The sequence below is a fragment of the Ursus americanus genome, chromosome 30 (assembly GCF_024610735.1).
Source record: "Ursus americanus isolate L20-20 chromosome 30, mUrsAme1.1.p, whole genome shotgun sequence".
NCBI lineage: Eukaryota > Metazoa > Chordata > Mammalia > Carnivora > Ursidae > Ursus > Ursus americanus.
In genome coordinates this window covers 8,609,842-8,623,102 of record NC_142156.1, presented here as the reverse complement: position 1 = coordinate 8,623,102, position 13,261 = coordinate 8,609,842, and the positions used below count along the sequence as shown (strand labels likewise).

The 13,261-nt window shown below is 55.2% G+C and overlaps 1 protein-coding gene across 3 annotated transcripts; it reads right to left on the bottom strand.

Annotated features, from left to right (window-relative positions):
* Window positions 1-1,639: 1,639 nt before the first annotated feature.
* Window positions 1,640-12,606, bottom strand: SELPLG (selectin P ligand). Of its 3 annotated transcripts, XM_045791508.2 has the most exons (4): window positions 11,507-12,606; window positions 10,944-11,088; window positions 6,570-6,805; window positions 1,640-4,229 (listed from the first exon to the last, which is right to left on the bottom strand). In XM_045791508.2, the coding sequence occupies exon 4, from the start codon at window positions 4,222-4,224 to the stop codon at window positions 2,902-2,904; it is 1,323 nt and encodes a 440-aa protein (XP_045647464.2). In that variant the 5' UTR covers window positions 4,225-4,229; window positions 6,570-6,805; window positions 10,944-11,088; window positions 11,507-12,606; the 3' UTR covers window positions 1,640-2,901. The 3 variants fall into 3 exon arrangements, with proteins under 3 accessions (XP_045647464.2, XP_087713393.1, XP_045647463.2); XM_087857267.1 differs by lacking the exon at window positions 6,570-6,805 and having other exon boundaries at window positions 11,507-12,600; XM_045791507.2 differs by lacking the exons at window positions 6,570-6,805; window positions 11,507-12,606 and having other exon boundaries at window positions 10,944-11,272.
* Between the last annotated feature and the right edge of the window lie 655 nt (window positions 12,607-13,261).

The following is a 13,261-nucleotide window of genomic DNA, read 5'->3' as shown; positions in this document are numbered from 1 at the left end:
GGAACAGGGTTTTCTGATTCAGGCCTGGGTTCCCGTCCCAGATCCTATGTGTGACCCAAGACAGGTGACTTCACCTCCGTTTCTTCTTCTGTAAAATGAGGAGAATATGAGTCCTCCTTCCCAGGTTGTTTGAGGGGATTCGTGGAGATGTTGCAGATGTTCGTGCTCAGAATATATGTGCCGAATGGATGAATGGGTGATTCAGACAGTGATGTTCAAGGTCGAGGGGAGGTCGGGGCAGGAGGAGGGCACAGGGGTGCGCAGGACCCAGCCTATAGCCATCTCCGAGGGCCGACTGTTAGATTTTTAGAATTTTGTAAGCCAGTTGTTTCATAAGTTAAATTATAAAAGGCCTCCAATGCTCAACAGTCATCACCTCCTAATTATTTTGCTACATTCCGCTTTTATCTATGTCCTTGAGATGATTTACATTTGTTGTATCATTTATTTTATACATAGTTGGTGGCTCAAAAACAGCCATGGGAGCATTTACACCAAGGACATCGGCAAGCACCACAGATCACCGCTTGGGTACAAATCCAGCCAAGGAGCCCGTGTTCTGGGTCTGCAGCCCGTCCCTGGCTCCTGGCTCCGCAATCCCTGCTCCTCGAACACTGGGAAGCTCCCAAGAGCTGGCGGCGGGCGCCCCCTGGTGGCTGCTTCGAGCACCTGTCATCCCTTGACGCCCACTTCAGTCCAGAGCCTGGGAGAGAGCCGCCAAGGGGAGACCTGTGGGGTCACAGTGTCCTCCAGCGGAGGGGGGGGGGGGGACGTGGGGACCTACTCCCTGTCCAGAAGGACGGGGTGACAAGGCCCCACAGAGACTGCTCAGATGTCCCCCAAGTCCTTCGGCCTCTGGGTCCCCAGGTCCAGGACGTTGAGTCCCCCACGTGATTTTTCTCATCATTTCCAAAGGGCAAGTAAATCACGTTTCTCCTAACGCACAATCCCACCTCTTCCAGGGTCAGCTGCCCCGGCCCAGGGTGGACACTCGTCTCCCACCAAAGCGCCCTGAACACCTTCCTCGTGTGTCACACTTGTTCCAGAGAGTCAGGGGGCAGGGCCGACATTCCTCCACTTCTCACTGACTGCCCCCATGGCCTGCCACGTTCCCTCCTGCCTGTCCCTTGTCTCTCACCCCCCTCTCCAGCTGCAGCCAATACCTACCCAGATTCAACCTTGTCTTTGAACTCTCTGCGGACCACACCCTGAAGTGAAGGGATCCGTGGCTCCCAAAGAGGCTGCTGGAGGTATTTTTCTAGAAGAGAAAAAGTCCACCAAGAGGAGCTGTACTGCTCTCCCAGAGGTAGAACAACGTGAAGCAGCAGTTCCTTCCCCCGATATCGAAGGGACAGAAAAGCATCAGGAGGCAGAAGATTCCAGGTCTGAATCCGGGCTCAGCCACTGTCGAAGCTTTGGCTTTCTGATCCGACCCTCGGGGTCCGTGTGGGTCCAAATGCGGTAATGTAGGCACACGGCGAACGCAGCGTGAATAGGGCGACCGACAGTCCTGATTTGTTGGGGCTGCGGAGTTTCCCCCAATATGGGGCTCCTAGTGCTAAATTCTCAAAGTCCCACACAAACCGGGCCGTTGGCTCATCCAATGCTTAAATCAGGGGTCAGCAAACAGAGCCTGACGCCTGTTTGTAAATGAAGTTTTATTAGAACCCAGCCGACCCCATTCATTTGGGACACGCTGTCCATGACGCATTCGATCTCTGAGGACTGAGGATGGGGTTGAGAAGGTGCAGCGGAGACCACGTGGTCTGTGAAACGTAAAATATTTTTGGTCTCGCCATTTAAGAAAATGTTTGCCGGCCCCAAACCTTGTAGGCTGCAGCTGTGCTCAGCCCTGTGAGTGGGTATTAAATGGGAGACAGGCCCCCTTGTAGAAGGCAGAGGTCAGGGTGGGTTTCCAGGGAGGATGGCCTTGACATTGAAAGGCATATTTGTCTGAGATTTGGTGTGGGGCAGTTGGGGGGAGGCCAGAACTGGGTCAAGGGGGGAGTTGAAAAAAGTGGATTCGGGGACTAGCCTCCCTGTCCCCCCAACAGCCTAAAACCTTCCCCAGCTGCCCAAGGATGTACCAAGATACTCCCAGTGTCCAAGAGACAACACTGAAGTCAACTTTAGGCCCATACAGGGGGCTTCCTGGAGGGGGCTGGGGGTAAATAGCAAAGGACCAACGCCCCACCAGAAGGAGGCACCCTGATACCCTGAAACATTCAGCCATCATTTGTTCATCAAATATTTATTAAAGGCCTGTTCTGTACCAGGCCCTAGGCTGGAGGGTGGGATACTTCAGTGAACAAGACAGAGCCCTCCCTAAAACGCAGGCACAGGGGCAGACGAGAGAGGGCAGGATGGGGGTACTCACTGGTCCACACAGCCCCGAAGAAGGGTATACCCCTGGGCTCGCCAAGTATGCCCCAGACTTCGCAGGCCAGGATCTCACCCTGGGCTCCCTGGGGAGATGCCCAAGAAAACCCAAGCTGCCCCCAAGTCGGGGTTGACCAGGAATCGCCTCAGGATCCCGGCACTCCTCCCCCCAGCGTCCCCTTCCTGTACGGTGACCAGAGCAACCAGAAGACTCTGGGTCTTCCCTGGGCACAGGGATATGAGACCTCAACGGTGGGAGGCAGGGAGGTGGAGGGATGACCCCGGTCTTCCCTGGAGGTGGAAGACAAAGCGGCTCCCTCACCAGTCCTGCTTTGGCTGCAGGAGTTCAGTCGCTTTTGGGCCTGTGGGGCAACCAGGGGCCCCGTCCTAAAGATCCCCATCCCCGGGGGCCCCAAGGAAGCCCAGACCTGTGGAACAGAGCCGGGGTGCTCGGTTGTGGCCCGGTGGGCCTTGGAGGGAGCGAGGAGCCTGGGTCCTGCTCAGGTGGACAAGCCGGAGGCGTTATGGGAGGAAGCTCTGCAAGGTGAGGTCATCCCCATCTCGGCCCTCGCCAGGCTCCGCCTTTAGGCCCTGGCTCTTGGCATTGGGCAGGCCCCCATTGGCTGTGGCAGTGGGCACGTCGCCCCCCTCAGGTAGCAGGGACGAGATGCAGACCATCTCGGTGGGGGAATAATTGCGCACCGGGTACATATGATTCTTGCGAGAGAGGCGGACAGCCAGCACCACTGTGCACACAAGAAAAGTCGTGGCTACCAGGGCCAGGATGAGGATGGCCAGCAGACACTGCTTCACGGGGATGTGGTCCGGGGCTGCTGTAGGGTTGGGGGCCACAGAGCTCTGTGGGGAGAGACGCTGCCTATTTTTCCATTGGTTGGTGAGGGCATCAGACAAATTGCCTACTGCCGCAGTGGTGCTGTTGTGAGGATCAGAGGTCACAAGAGGGACCGTGGTTAGGCGCCATATGGTGGCAGGTCCTGTGGATGGGGCCTTTGTGGTTGCTGGATCTGTAGACGGGGCCTCTGTGGCAGCGGGCTCCGTGGACAGGGCGTCTGTGGCTTCTGGCCCCGTGGACAGGGTCTCCATGACAGTAGACTCCATGGTCAGGGCCTCTGTGGCAGTGGGCTCCGTGGACAGGGCATCCGTGGCTTCTGGCTCCGTGGACAGGGTCTCCATGACAGTTGACTCCATGGTCAGGGCCTCTGTGGCAGTGGGCTCCGTGGATAGGGCATCCGTGGCTTCTGGCCCCGTGGACAGAGTCTCCATGACAGTAGACTCCATGGATGGGGCCTCTGTGGCTGCAGGTTGTGTGGTCGGTGCCTCTGTGGCTGCTGGCTCTGTGGACAGGGCCTCAGTGGTGGCCAGCTCTGTGGATGGAGCCCCCTCTGTGGATGGAGCCTCTGTGATGGGAGGTAATGTCGTGGCCGGTTCTTTGGTGAGTGGGTCCCGTATGACAGGAATCCCCTGTGTGGCCACTTCCATGCTCAGATTCCGCATGGCCACCCTTTCCACGTCCAGGCCAGCAGAGTCCCCTGGGGCCACCTGCAGAGTGGCTGGCTCAGGAGTTCCATGCCCCAATGTTGCCAACTCAGCCAGAAGTTGAGGGGTCAGGGCCAAAGAGCCGGGGTTATCGGTAAGCATTTCCGGGGGCTCTGTGCCTTCCGTAGGGTAGTCATACGAGTCCACGTCTTGGTCCTCATCCACTTGTCTCGGGCGCCGGGCAAGCAGGGCATCTGGGGCCACCTTGGTTCCATTCCCCCCTATCTCCCCCAGCTGGAGGCTGCTGCCAGGGCCCAGCAAAATCAGAAGCAGGACTTGCAGAGGCATGGCACCTGGAGGGAGACACGGACAGAGGGACATCAGGACAGCTTCACCCCTGGGCCTGCCAAGCCCCCTCGACTGCAATCATGGACAGCCACAGACAGGAGTATGTCTGATCTGGGGCAGGCACTTGGCGTCAAGCATCTTCACGACCCAGGGCACACCCAGTACATGGTAGCTCCCCAGCAAATAGCAATTGTTATTACTTATCAATATCAATAGGTCCACCTGGAGGGCCCTGCAACTCTCCTTATATGGTGCATAGAAGTTCTATGTGCCTCCCTACCCTTTGTGATTAAGACTTCAAAGTTGTGGGCAAGATGTCCACTGGGGTATAGAAAGAAACTATCAGAGCTTCTAGTTAGACTCTCGCTCCTTTGTGATTTCTGATTCGCACACAAAAATATCATGAGCCCCGTAGTACCTGCTTCCAGTTCACAGACAGATCAACGTACACATATTATCTACCAACGGCATCCATGAGCCAGAGAGTCTGGAGACGACGGGTCTACAGGATAAAGCCGCTTGTTTGGGCCTTTGAGGCCTTTTGGAGTCTGTTCCTGACCCATCTCTCCATGTCCCTCTGTTCTACTTTCCTTTGTCTTGGCTCCCACCCTACACAGTGCAGACTGTCCCTCAGATTCTCACTTTTTCCCAACCTCTCTTGGTGTCTCGGCTTGATTTTGTCCTCACTTCCACAACCGGGATGACAGTACCTACCTAGTAGTTTATTGTGAGGTTGAAATAGGGAATGTCTACAAAGCCCTTAGCACTTTGTTCACATCACAAGCTCTAGCAAAGGGCGGCTATTTGGCTCCATCAGTAAGCCTTTCCTGTAAGTGCTCAAGGGCCCAGAGCCATCAACTGTACTATCTGGGGCCAGGAGAAAACTCCCATCTCTTCAGAACAGCCCTGCCGTTGGGGAGCTGAGAGTCACCTCACTTGCCTGGGGGCCCATTCTTCTGTGACCCTTCAACCAGCCCCCTGACCAGTAGCCAGAAAGGGCAGAGTCTCTCCTTTCAGCCAACTCCTTGGTCTTTCTTCCTGGCCTTGTGAACACCTATGCTTTCTTGATGGCTCTCCCCTTACGCTCCCCCTGGCAGTGGCTGGTTGTTTGCGGGATTCAGAATCATGCACTTGAGGACCCCGTGGGGAGTGACAGCTGTGTCCTGGGCCAGGATTCAGGTATTCCTGGTTTTCTTGGACATAATACCCTCAGCGGGATGCAATCCCAGGCACTGTGTCTGGGGCAGAGCCTGGATCATTTCCAATACTTTTCCTTGTTCTTCACATAATTTAGAGCAGAGACCAGTTGCCCATCCTTCCTTGAGTGACTGTCACTTACTCATAGGCCCCTTAGCTTCTAGGCTCAACCTGACCTCCTTCACCTGTTAGTTCATGTTGGTTTCTAAAATGCCAGTGTGATCATGTCTTTAAATATAATTTCTCAAACCAAACTTTATGAGATTTGCACCAGACACATCAGGCCTTCACAATTATCTTCATTTCACTAAGGAGGGATAAGGCTCAGACAGGTAAAGCAACTTGCCCAAAGGCACACAGCTGGCAAGCGGCAGAGATCTGACTGGAGCCCACTGAAGATTCAGGAAGGCTTTGTGGAGAAACCTGAGGGGGTAGAAGGAGCAAAGTCTTGGAAGAGACCTTAGCTTGCTGTGTCTGTGGCTGGGGTTGGGGACCCAGTTGAGAGAAGGAAGGCAGAGTAAGAATAAGAAGGACCTTGGAGCTCCTGGGTGGCTTAGCTGGTTATACGTCTGACTCTTGATTTTGGCTCAGGTCATGATCTCAGGGTCATGGGATTAAGCTCCCCTTTAGCTCAGTGCTCAGCATGGAGTCTGCTTGAGGTTCTCTCTCCCCCTTTCCCTCTGCCTCTCCCGCCTCAATAAACAAATAAATCTTTTAAAGAAGAAGAAAGAAGAAGAAGGAAGAAGAAGGAAGAAGAAGAAGGAAGAAGAAGAAGGAAGAAGGAAGAAGAAGAAGAACAACAACAACAACCTTGAGGGCCATCTCATCCAGAAAGGTCAGCCCCATATGTACCAGGTGCTATGCGGGGCACAGGATTGAGAACACAGACTATGGGGTCAGACAAAAAGATGTTCAGGTCCCAGCTCTGTCCCTTATAAGCTGTATGACCTTGAATTTCTGAGCCTCAGTTTTCTCATCTGTAAAATGGGGATACCAATCTGCATCTATCTCATCAAGCTGTTAAGGGAATGCAACAAGATGATGGACTCAAAAGTTCCAGGCTCACAGTAGATGCTTAATATATGTATCACACACACACACACACACACACACACACACACATACACATTTTTTGCCTCCCAACTTGCCTTTAGGAGGCAGAGTATCTTTGCACAGGGGTGGAGTTCCTGCTTGGGCGTAGCCTTGGCCTTGCTTTCCTGGTGGTGGGGGGTGTGGACTTCAGGATCCGTATTTCAAAATTACGAAGACTTGTACCCAGCACCCCCGCTTGGGCAGTTCTCGGTTCCTGGAAGGCAGAGCCCTCAGCCACTTCCTGGAAGCAGACAGGGTGGGGGCAAGAACAAAAAGCCCCACACGTAGGTTCCTGCATGGAGGAGGCACTTTGATGAGTCAGGACCTGACTTTCTGCAGCCCAGAGGTGGGGAGGAAGGTATGGAAGGGGCGGCTGCCCTCTCCCTGTGACCATCCCCACCATCCCCTGCATGCAGAGGCCACCTGGAGGAGAAACCACTCAGCAGCTGTGTAACCTCAGTTTCCCTATCTGTAAAATGGGCGACCTTGCTTCAAAGAATGGAGCTGAGAATCAAATAGCATGCTGCAGGGAAGGTCCCTGATATCTGGCATCCAGCAGGGGTGTTTTACTGGGGGACCCTCTTCGGGGCTGTGGACAGAGATGCAGAGGAAAGAGAAAGCTCAGAGTCAGGGAAGGTACGGACGCGGCCGCCTCCCTACCACCCCCAGGGGCAGTGAGGGACTCTGTGGGGTCCGGCGCGAGAGCAGAGACCCCCGTGTTTGTGGAGATAGCTCTTAGTGCTGAAAATCTCTCACCCCCTGTTGCCTCAGTCCCAGGCAAGCTGGGCTGGCTGGTCACCCCAGCCTGGTGCCTGTCACCCCACGGCCTTCAAGGGAGAGGGACCACAGACACCCCAGCCACGAGACGGGTTGTGGCTGGGCAGACATCGGCCCATTTGACAGGAAGAAAATCCAGCTCCTGGGCATTCTGTGGCTCTGAGGGGGCCGTGCAGGTGGCAAGGAGAGGGGCGGAGTGTGAGCGCTGTGTCTGGCAGGTAGGATACCGACTTTAATATTTGCTAAGATAAATATATTGTAATACAATGAGAATGGCTTACCAGAAGGCCCCCACTGCGGCTGGACCATTCCACACAGCACTGGGAGCTACGAGTCCCATTATACAGATGAGGACAGCAGGGCTCAGAAGAGCGAAGGCAATTCCTCAGAGCGGTGAAGCCCCACCTTACACCTTTCTCCCCCCCGGAGGCAGGAAAACGGTCACTTATCACAGGAGAGGGGCTCTGAGAGAGGGGCAGAGAGCTGCCACATCCTATCTGTCTTCCTGCTTGCCTAACGGAGTAGGTCAGATAGGACCCGTTTCCTGTCTTACCCTAAAACCAGGTTGCTCTGCCGGGGCCCCACCCAGGCTGTGGAGGGGCAAGCGGTTGCCGGGGGCCCACACCCTGCTCCAGACACGGCTGTGTGCGGCTATCCTGGGCTGCTCGGGAAAGACACCGTGGCAACTCCAAGAAGCTTGGGACTTCACAGTCAGAATCTGGCATCCCGGGAATCCCAGCACTCAAGAGTTTGGAAGCTTAGGACTGGAAAGACTAAGCATCTCAGGGTGTGGGTCGAGCACTGGCCAAGAGAAGGGGAGGCTCCAAGTCAGTAAGTAGGTCAAACCGAGGCCCAGATGTCCCTCTCCCGCGCTTCCCCAGACCCCAGGGCAGTTCTCAGTCCTGGCAGCCAGGACAGGCCCTGGCCCAACTCGAGATCAGGTCCAGCATCGAACCAATTGAGGGCCCAGCTCTGCATGCACAAGCTGTGTGACCTTGGGCAACTGAACTCACCTCTCTGAGCCACAGGTGCCACATGTGGAATACAAGGACAATGCTAGCATGTGCACTTGTGGGGTTGTTGTGGGTTGAAGTGAGCCGGTTCAGGTTGAGTGTTTGGCACACAGTAAATGCTCAATAACGGCCAGCTGTTGTCTCTGTCATTCTGCATTCAGGGCCATATCCCGGAAAGATCCCCAACCCCAGAATAGCTTTGACATACCTCCGATCTTGTCAGTCAGAGAGGGCCGGGATAAGGAGCCCTAGAAAACTGTCTCCACGGCAAGCCCTGGGCTACCCCTGGTTTGCAAATCACAGTTTTCAGGTGTAGACCATGTTCCAGGGACTGATCTAAGAGCCACATATGAATCACTAGCTCACTCAGGCCCTAACACCTCCTCTACTAACCGCATGTGAAAATGGGGAAACCGAGACCCACTTGGCACCTAGAGTCACATACCCAGTAAGAGAGCGCTCAGCAACTTGGGTGTTCTCGTTCCAGATCCAACTCACAGTCACAGTCTCCTATCGTCCATTCTCTGGAGCTGAGCAAATGGTGCCTTCTCCAAGAAGCCATCCTGGATTGCTCAGGCACAATTAGTCACTCCCATTGTTGAAACCGTTTAAAATACTGTTTACTGTCTAAAACTCCATTCCCATTGGCCCATAAACGTCAAGAGGACAGGAACCACAGATGTCTTGCTGCTCACACCCCATGCTCAGGGCTTAGCAGACAGACAGGCACTTCACAGGCCTTGTGACATTTGCCCGGTGGGGCGCAGGCACGGTGGCAGCCCCACCACCGCCTCCACCAGACTGCAAGCTTTTGCAGGGCAGAGTCTCCACTGGGTCCCCAGCACCGACAGGCCTGGCCTCCTGGGGGTTCATTAAAGGCCCGTTGCAGGAGGGGACTCGTGAACAGACAGAGGCAACCAGCACTCAGGTTCTTGTCCTGCCCTTCCTGACCTTTTCTCTGCATCGCCCCCGAGCCCCTATCAAGGAGCCCTTTCAGACGGGTTTTTTACCTAATTACCACCTGTCCCCATAAACTGTAATACCGCAGATACACCTGTTACTGTTCCATAGCTCTTTGCAGGAACACAAGCCCCAGTGACCACTAAGACTTTTTCTGCCCCCTGCCCAGCCCCCCAAAACAAAACAAAACAAAACAAAACCAACTTTCGCCTTCTGGACCCTGAATTTGCTAGCCTGGTACAGAGGAGGCAAGATATTTAGCACAAATGAATTCAAAGAGACCTACACCTAGTTTCAGTTTAACAACTGAGGATTGTCTGAAGAATTGTCTGTGTAGACAGGCAGGTGGACCAGCGCAGAGACAGACAGACACACTCCAGCCACCCTATCTCCTAGCCTGAACCCCACGTCCTACCATCATCCTCTTGCTCACTCTCAGCAAAGGAAACCCAGAGACCACAGCTGGGGTCACTCTGGGCTCCATGAGGGTCCTGCAGCCAGATGGGGGGGGGGGCAGCAAGTCCAAGCCAGCCACCTCCCAGCCAGGCCACGATGGGTAGCTGCTTCTCCTCTCTGAGCCTCGATTTTCTCATCTGCACAAGGGGGGCACAGCATTCCTGGATGATTCCCAGCCCCTCGGAAGGCCCTGCTCCTGCCTGGCCAAGCTTCCCGGGAGGCGCTCAGCCTGGCAGGCCAGCCGCTTCCGCCATCCGGGCTTCAATCTCCCCTGGCCTCTGGCCAAGCCTGGTGAGGGAGGCATCTACCACTTCGGGTGTGGCCAGGCCAGCCCTGGAGGAAGCCGCTGAGGGGTCTGGGGCCAGGAGAGTCACCTCCTGAGTTCCCTGCTGACCCAGAGGCCTGGTCTCGGGGGGCTCGAAGTCAGAGATGGGAAAAGAAGAAAACAAGAGGGTCCAAGAAGGAGGAAGAGAATTCTAGGCGACTGGAGCATTGATCATTGTCTATGGGTGTTTGTGCGCACGTGTGTGTGTGTGTGTGTGTGTGTGTGTGTGTGTGTGTTGGGGGGTCACCGCTTTAGGTACCACCCCTGCCAGCCATTCTTATTCTCCTTTATGCCCCTAAAGCACCTCAAATACAAATTATTAAGAGTATTCTAATTATTATGATTATTTTCTCTTTTGCTAGCAATATTAGTATCCTAATTCTGGTATTTTCCTAATTTGCTACGTACCAGTGTCATTTTCTCAACTTTATAAAAAGCAGGAAGAACATGACTTTGGGGACAATACTGTCTTGGAGCCATAGCCTAAGAGGCTTCAAGACACAGCTTGCACCTGCTCTCCCTCTCTGCAATCACCCATCAAACCCCAGCTCTGCTCCGAGCAAACCCATTCACCCCCTGTTCCTCGCATGAAAAGAGAGGCAGCATGATTTTTAGGGAAATGTTCCCAATTTCTCTGATTTTTTTCAACTTTAGAGCCCCTCCCCCTCCTTTAAGCCAGCAGCTGCTGGCAAGCCTGACGGGGAGGGTAGGGTGGAAGTTGAGGGAGCAGGATCCAGAAGAGACAGTGGAATAAGGCCATGACCTTGATCCCGAGCCGCCGGGGCTCTGGTTTGGAGCTCGGGTCCTGTCCCGGGGCCTGCTCTCTGCTGTCAGGCGGGCCTCCTGGTCGCAGCCCCCCCCCTCAGCTGCTCCCTGCGGTTTTGCGAGCCAGCACTTACCGTGCTCAGCAGAGCATGGGACAGGTGCCTCGTGGGCCCAGGAGAAGCGGCTTCTCTGCCTTCGCCACTGGGACAGAGCCCACGCTGCCAGAGCACTGCCGTGGCACCCCAGCCGTGGTCCTGGACCCCGCCAACCCTCAGCAGCCTGTGCGAAAGAAGGAAGCGAGAATGTGGTTACTCAGACAGGGCCACGTGACGGCCCACACCCCCTTGTTTGTGACAGCTTTGGTGGCAGTGTGGATTGAGACTGGGTGGGAGACTGGGACCTGCTGTGTCCTCTTGGGTTCTGGTAACCACACACATGCCGAAAACCACATGGAAGCTTCCTGGGGAGGGCTGGTTGAGAGGTATGACCCCACGGTGATGGGAAGTAGGGGTGAGGGGGGCCCCACCCTGGAAGGAAGGGAGTGACCAGATGCAAATAAGGATGGTTCTAGATTCTTGTCCAAGGAGGGACTCAGGGTGGGAGAAGCCACGGAACATAGACCTTCCTGAGATTTGCAAATATGACGCAGCCATTCTTTCAGGATCCTTCTCTAGGTGCACAGGTGCACAAGCCGTACCTGCTCTGAGTCGCTACGTGGCAAATTCCACCGGTGCGAGACCTGCCTATTTTACTCTCCATCCTGACTCGTTGCTCCGTCAATTCTGGCACCCCAGGCTGGGTGCTCTGACATGCAAGCAATTCCAGGCTCTGGTCCTCCCATAGCTCTTCATCTGGTGGGGAAGCCAGCAGGTGAACAAGTGAACAGACCATTACAGACAGGAATGTCACCATGCGGTGAACTAAGGAGGGGCCCCTACCCCTCCCCCCCCCCGGGCAGGGGAGGGGGGTGTCAGGAGAATCTTCCAAGAAGTGGCACGGGGAATGACAAGTAGGGGTGGGCTGGGTGGGCAGCCCAGGAGGAAAGCAAAGGCATCCCAGGCAGAGGGCACAGAGTGGCCAAAGGCCCGGAGACATAAGAAAGCACCGAACTCTCAAGGCGGTGAAGGAAAGCGTCCTCTCCCAGGGTCCGGCCTGTGGCTCCGCACCAGGTGGGATACGGAGCATATGCAGACAGGGGTATGAACATATGCAGACAGGGTAATGGAAACCTTACGCACAGGTGGGTTGTTTTAAAATGATAACGGGAGACCCAGTGGGTGTTCACCACGACAGAACCTCCATTCCAGGCGCGCCTGGGTGGCTCAGTTGGTTAAGCATCTGCCTTTGGCTCAGGTCATGATCCCAGGGCTCTGGGATCCAGCCCTGTGGCGGACTTCCTGCTCAGTGGGGAGTCTGCCTCTCCCACTCCCCCTGCCCCTCCCCTCAACTCGTGCACGCTTTCTCTCTCAAATAAATAGATGAATAAAATAAAAAAATAAAAAAAAAAGAACCTCTGTTCTTGAAGTGGCCAAAAACTCCCCCAGTCTGTATAGAGACAGGAACTCTAAGACCCCCAAAGGGGAGGTGAGAATAATGTTAGAACTTCCCACTCTCCCCCAGTAGGTTTAGAAATAGCCAGCCCTCAGGAGCAGGGACTGAGAAACTCTGAACAGACCCACGCCGGGCCTGGAGGCCACTCTCAGGTTACAGGCATTCCAGGCAGATGTTTTAGCCTGAGTCCATGAGCACATCAGAAACAGGACAGTCCCCCTGCTGGGGACTGCCTTGGGCCCCCACCCCTCACCCTTCAACCCAGCTCATCCTGAACCAGAGCCCATCACCAGATCCACAGCTGTGAAACCAACGGTGAGGTCCTAAAGATACAGAGGACAAGGGAGGGTGACCTACCTTCCCAGTCTGCCTGGGACTGAAGGGGCTCTGGGGATGTGGGACTTTCAGGCTTAAAACTGGGTAAGTCCCTGGCAAACCAAAAGGACTTGGTCACCCTAGAGCAGGGACCAGCCCCGTCCAGGCCATGGGGCCAGGGCAGCTGGTCATTTGCTAAGTTCTGAATGGGGTGGCATCAGAGACTTTGACCCCCACCTTCAGCACTGGGGTGGAAGAACTTGGGGGGGGGGGTTGTTCCGGAGCAAGCGGATGCAGGTCCCACATCCCCCAGATGCATCCCTTCCTCCCTGTCCCAGATGCAGCCACAAGCCGCTTCTCAGGAGGGTCGGGCACAACCCGGGGAAAAGGAAACCATACCACAGACCCGCCCCTGGTTCTTTATGCCATCTGTGAGCTTTGAAAACCATCCAGGAGCAGGGCCATACAGGGGAAAACACTCAAGGCCAGGGGGCTGATAACTGGCCTCCTACGAGCTGCGTGACCCTGGGCAAGTCTCTTCTCTCGAGCCTCGGCTTCCTCCCCTGCAAAGCCTTGTAATACAAAT

Excerpts from the sequence above, each read along its gene's own strand:
- SELPLG (XM_045791508.2), bottom strand. The coding sequence starts at position 4,224 with ATGCCTCTGCAAGTCCTGCTTCTGATTTTGCTGGGCCCTGGCAGCAGC.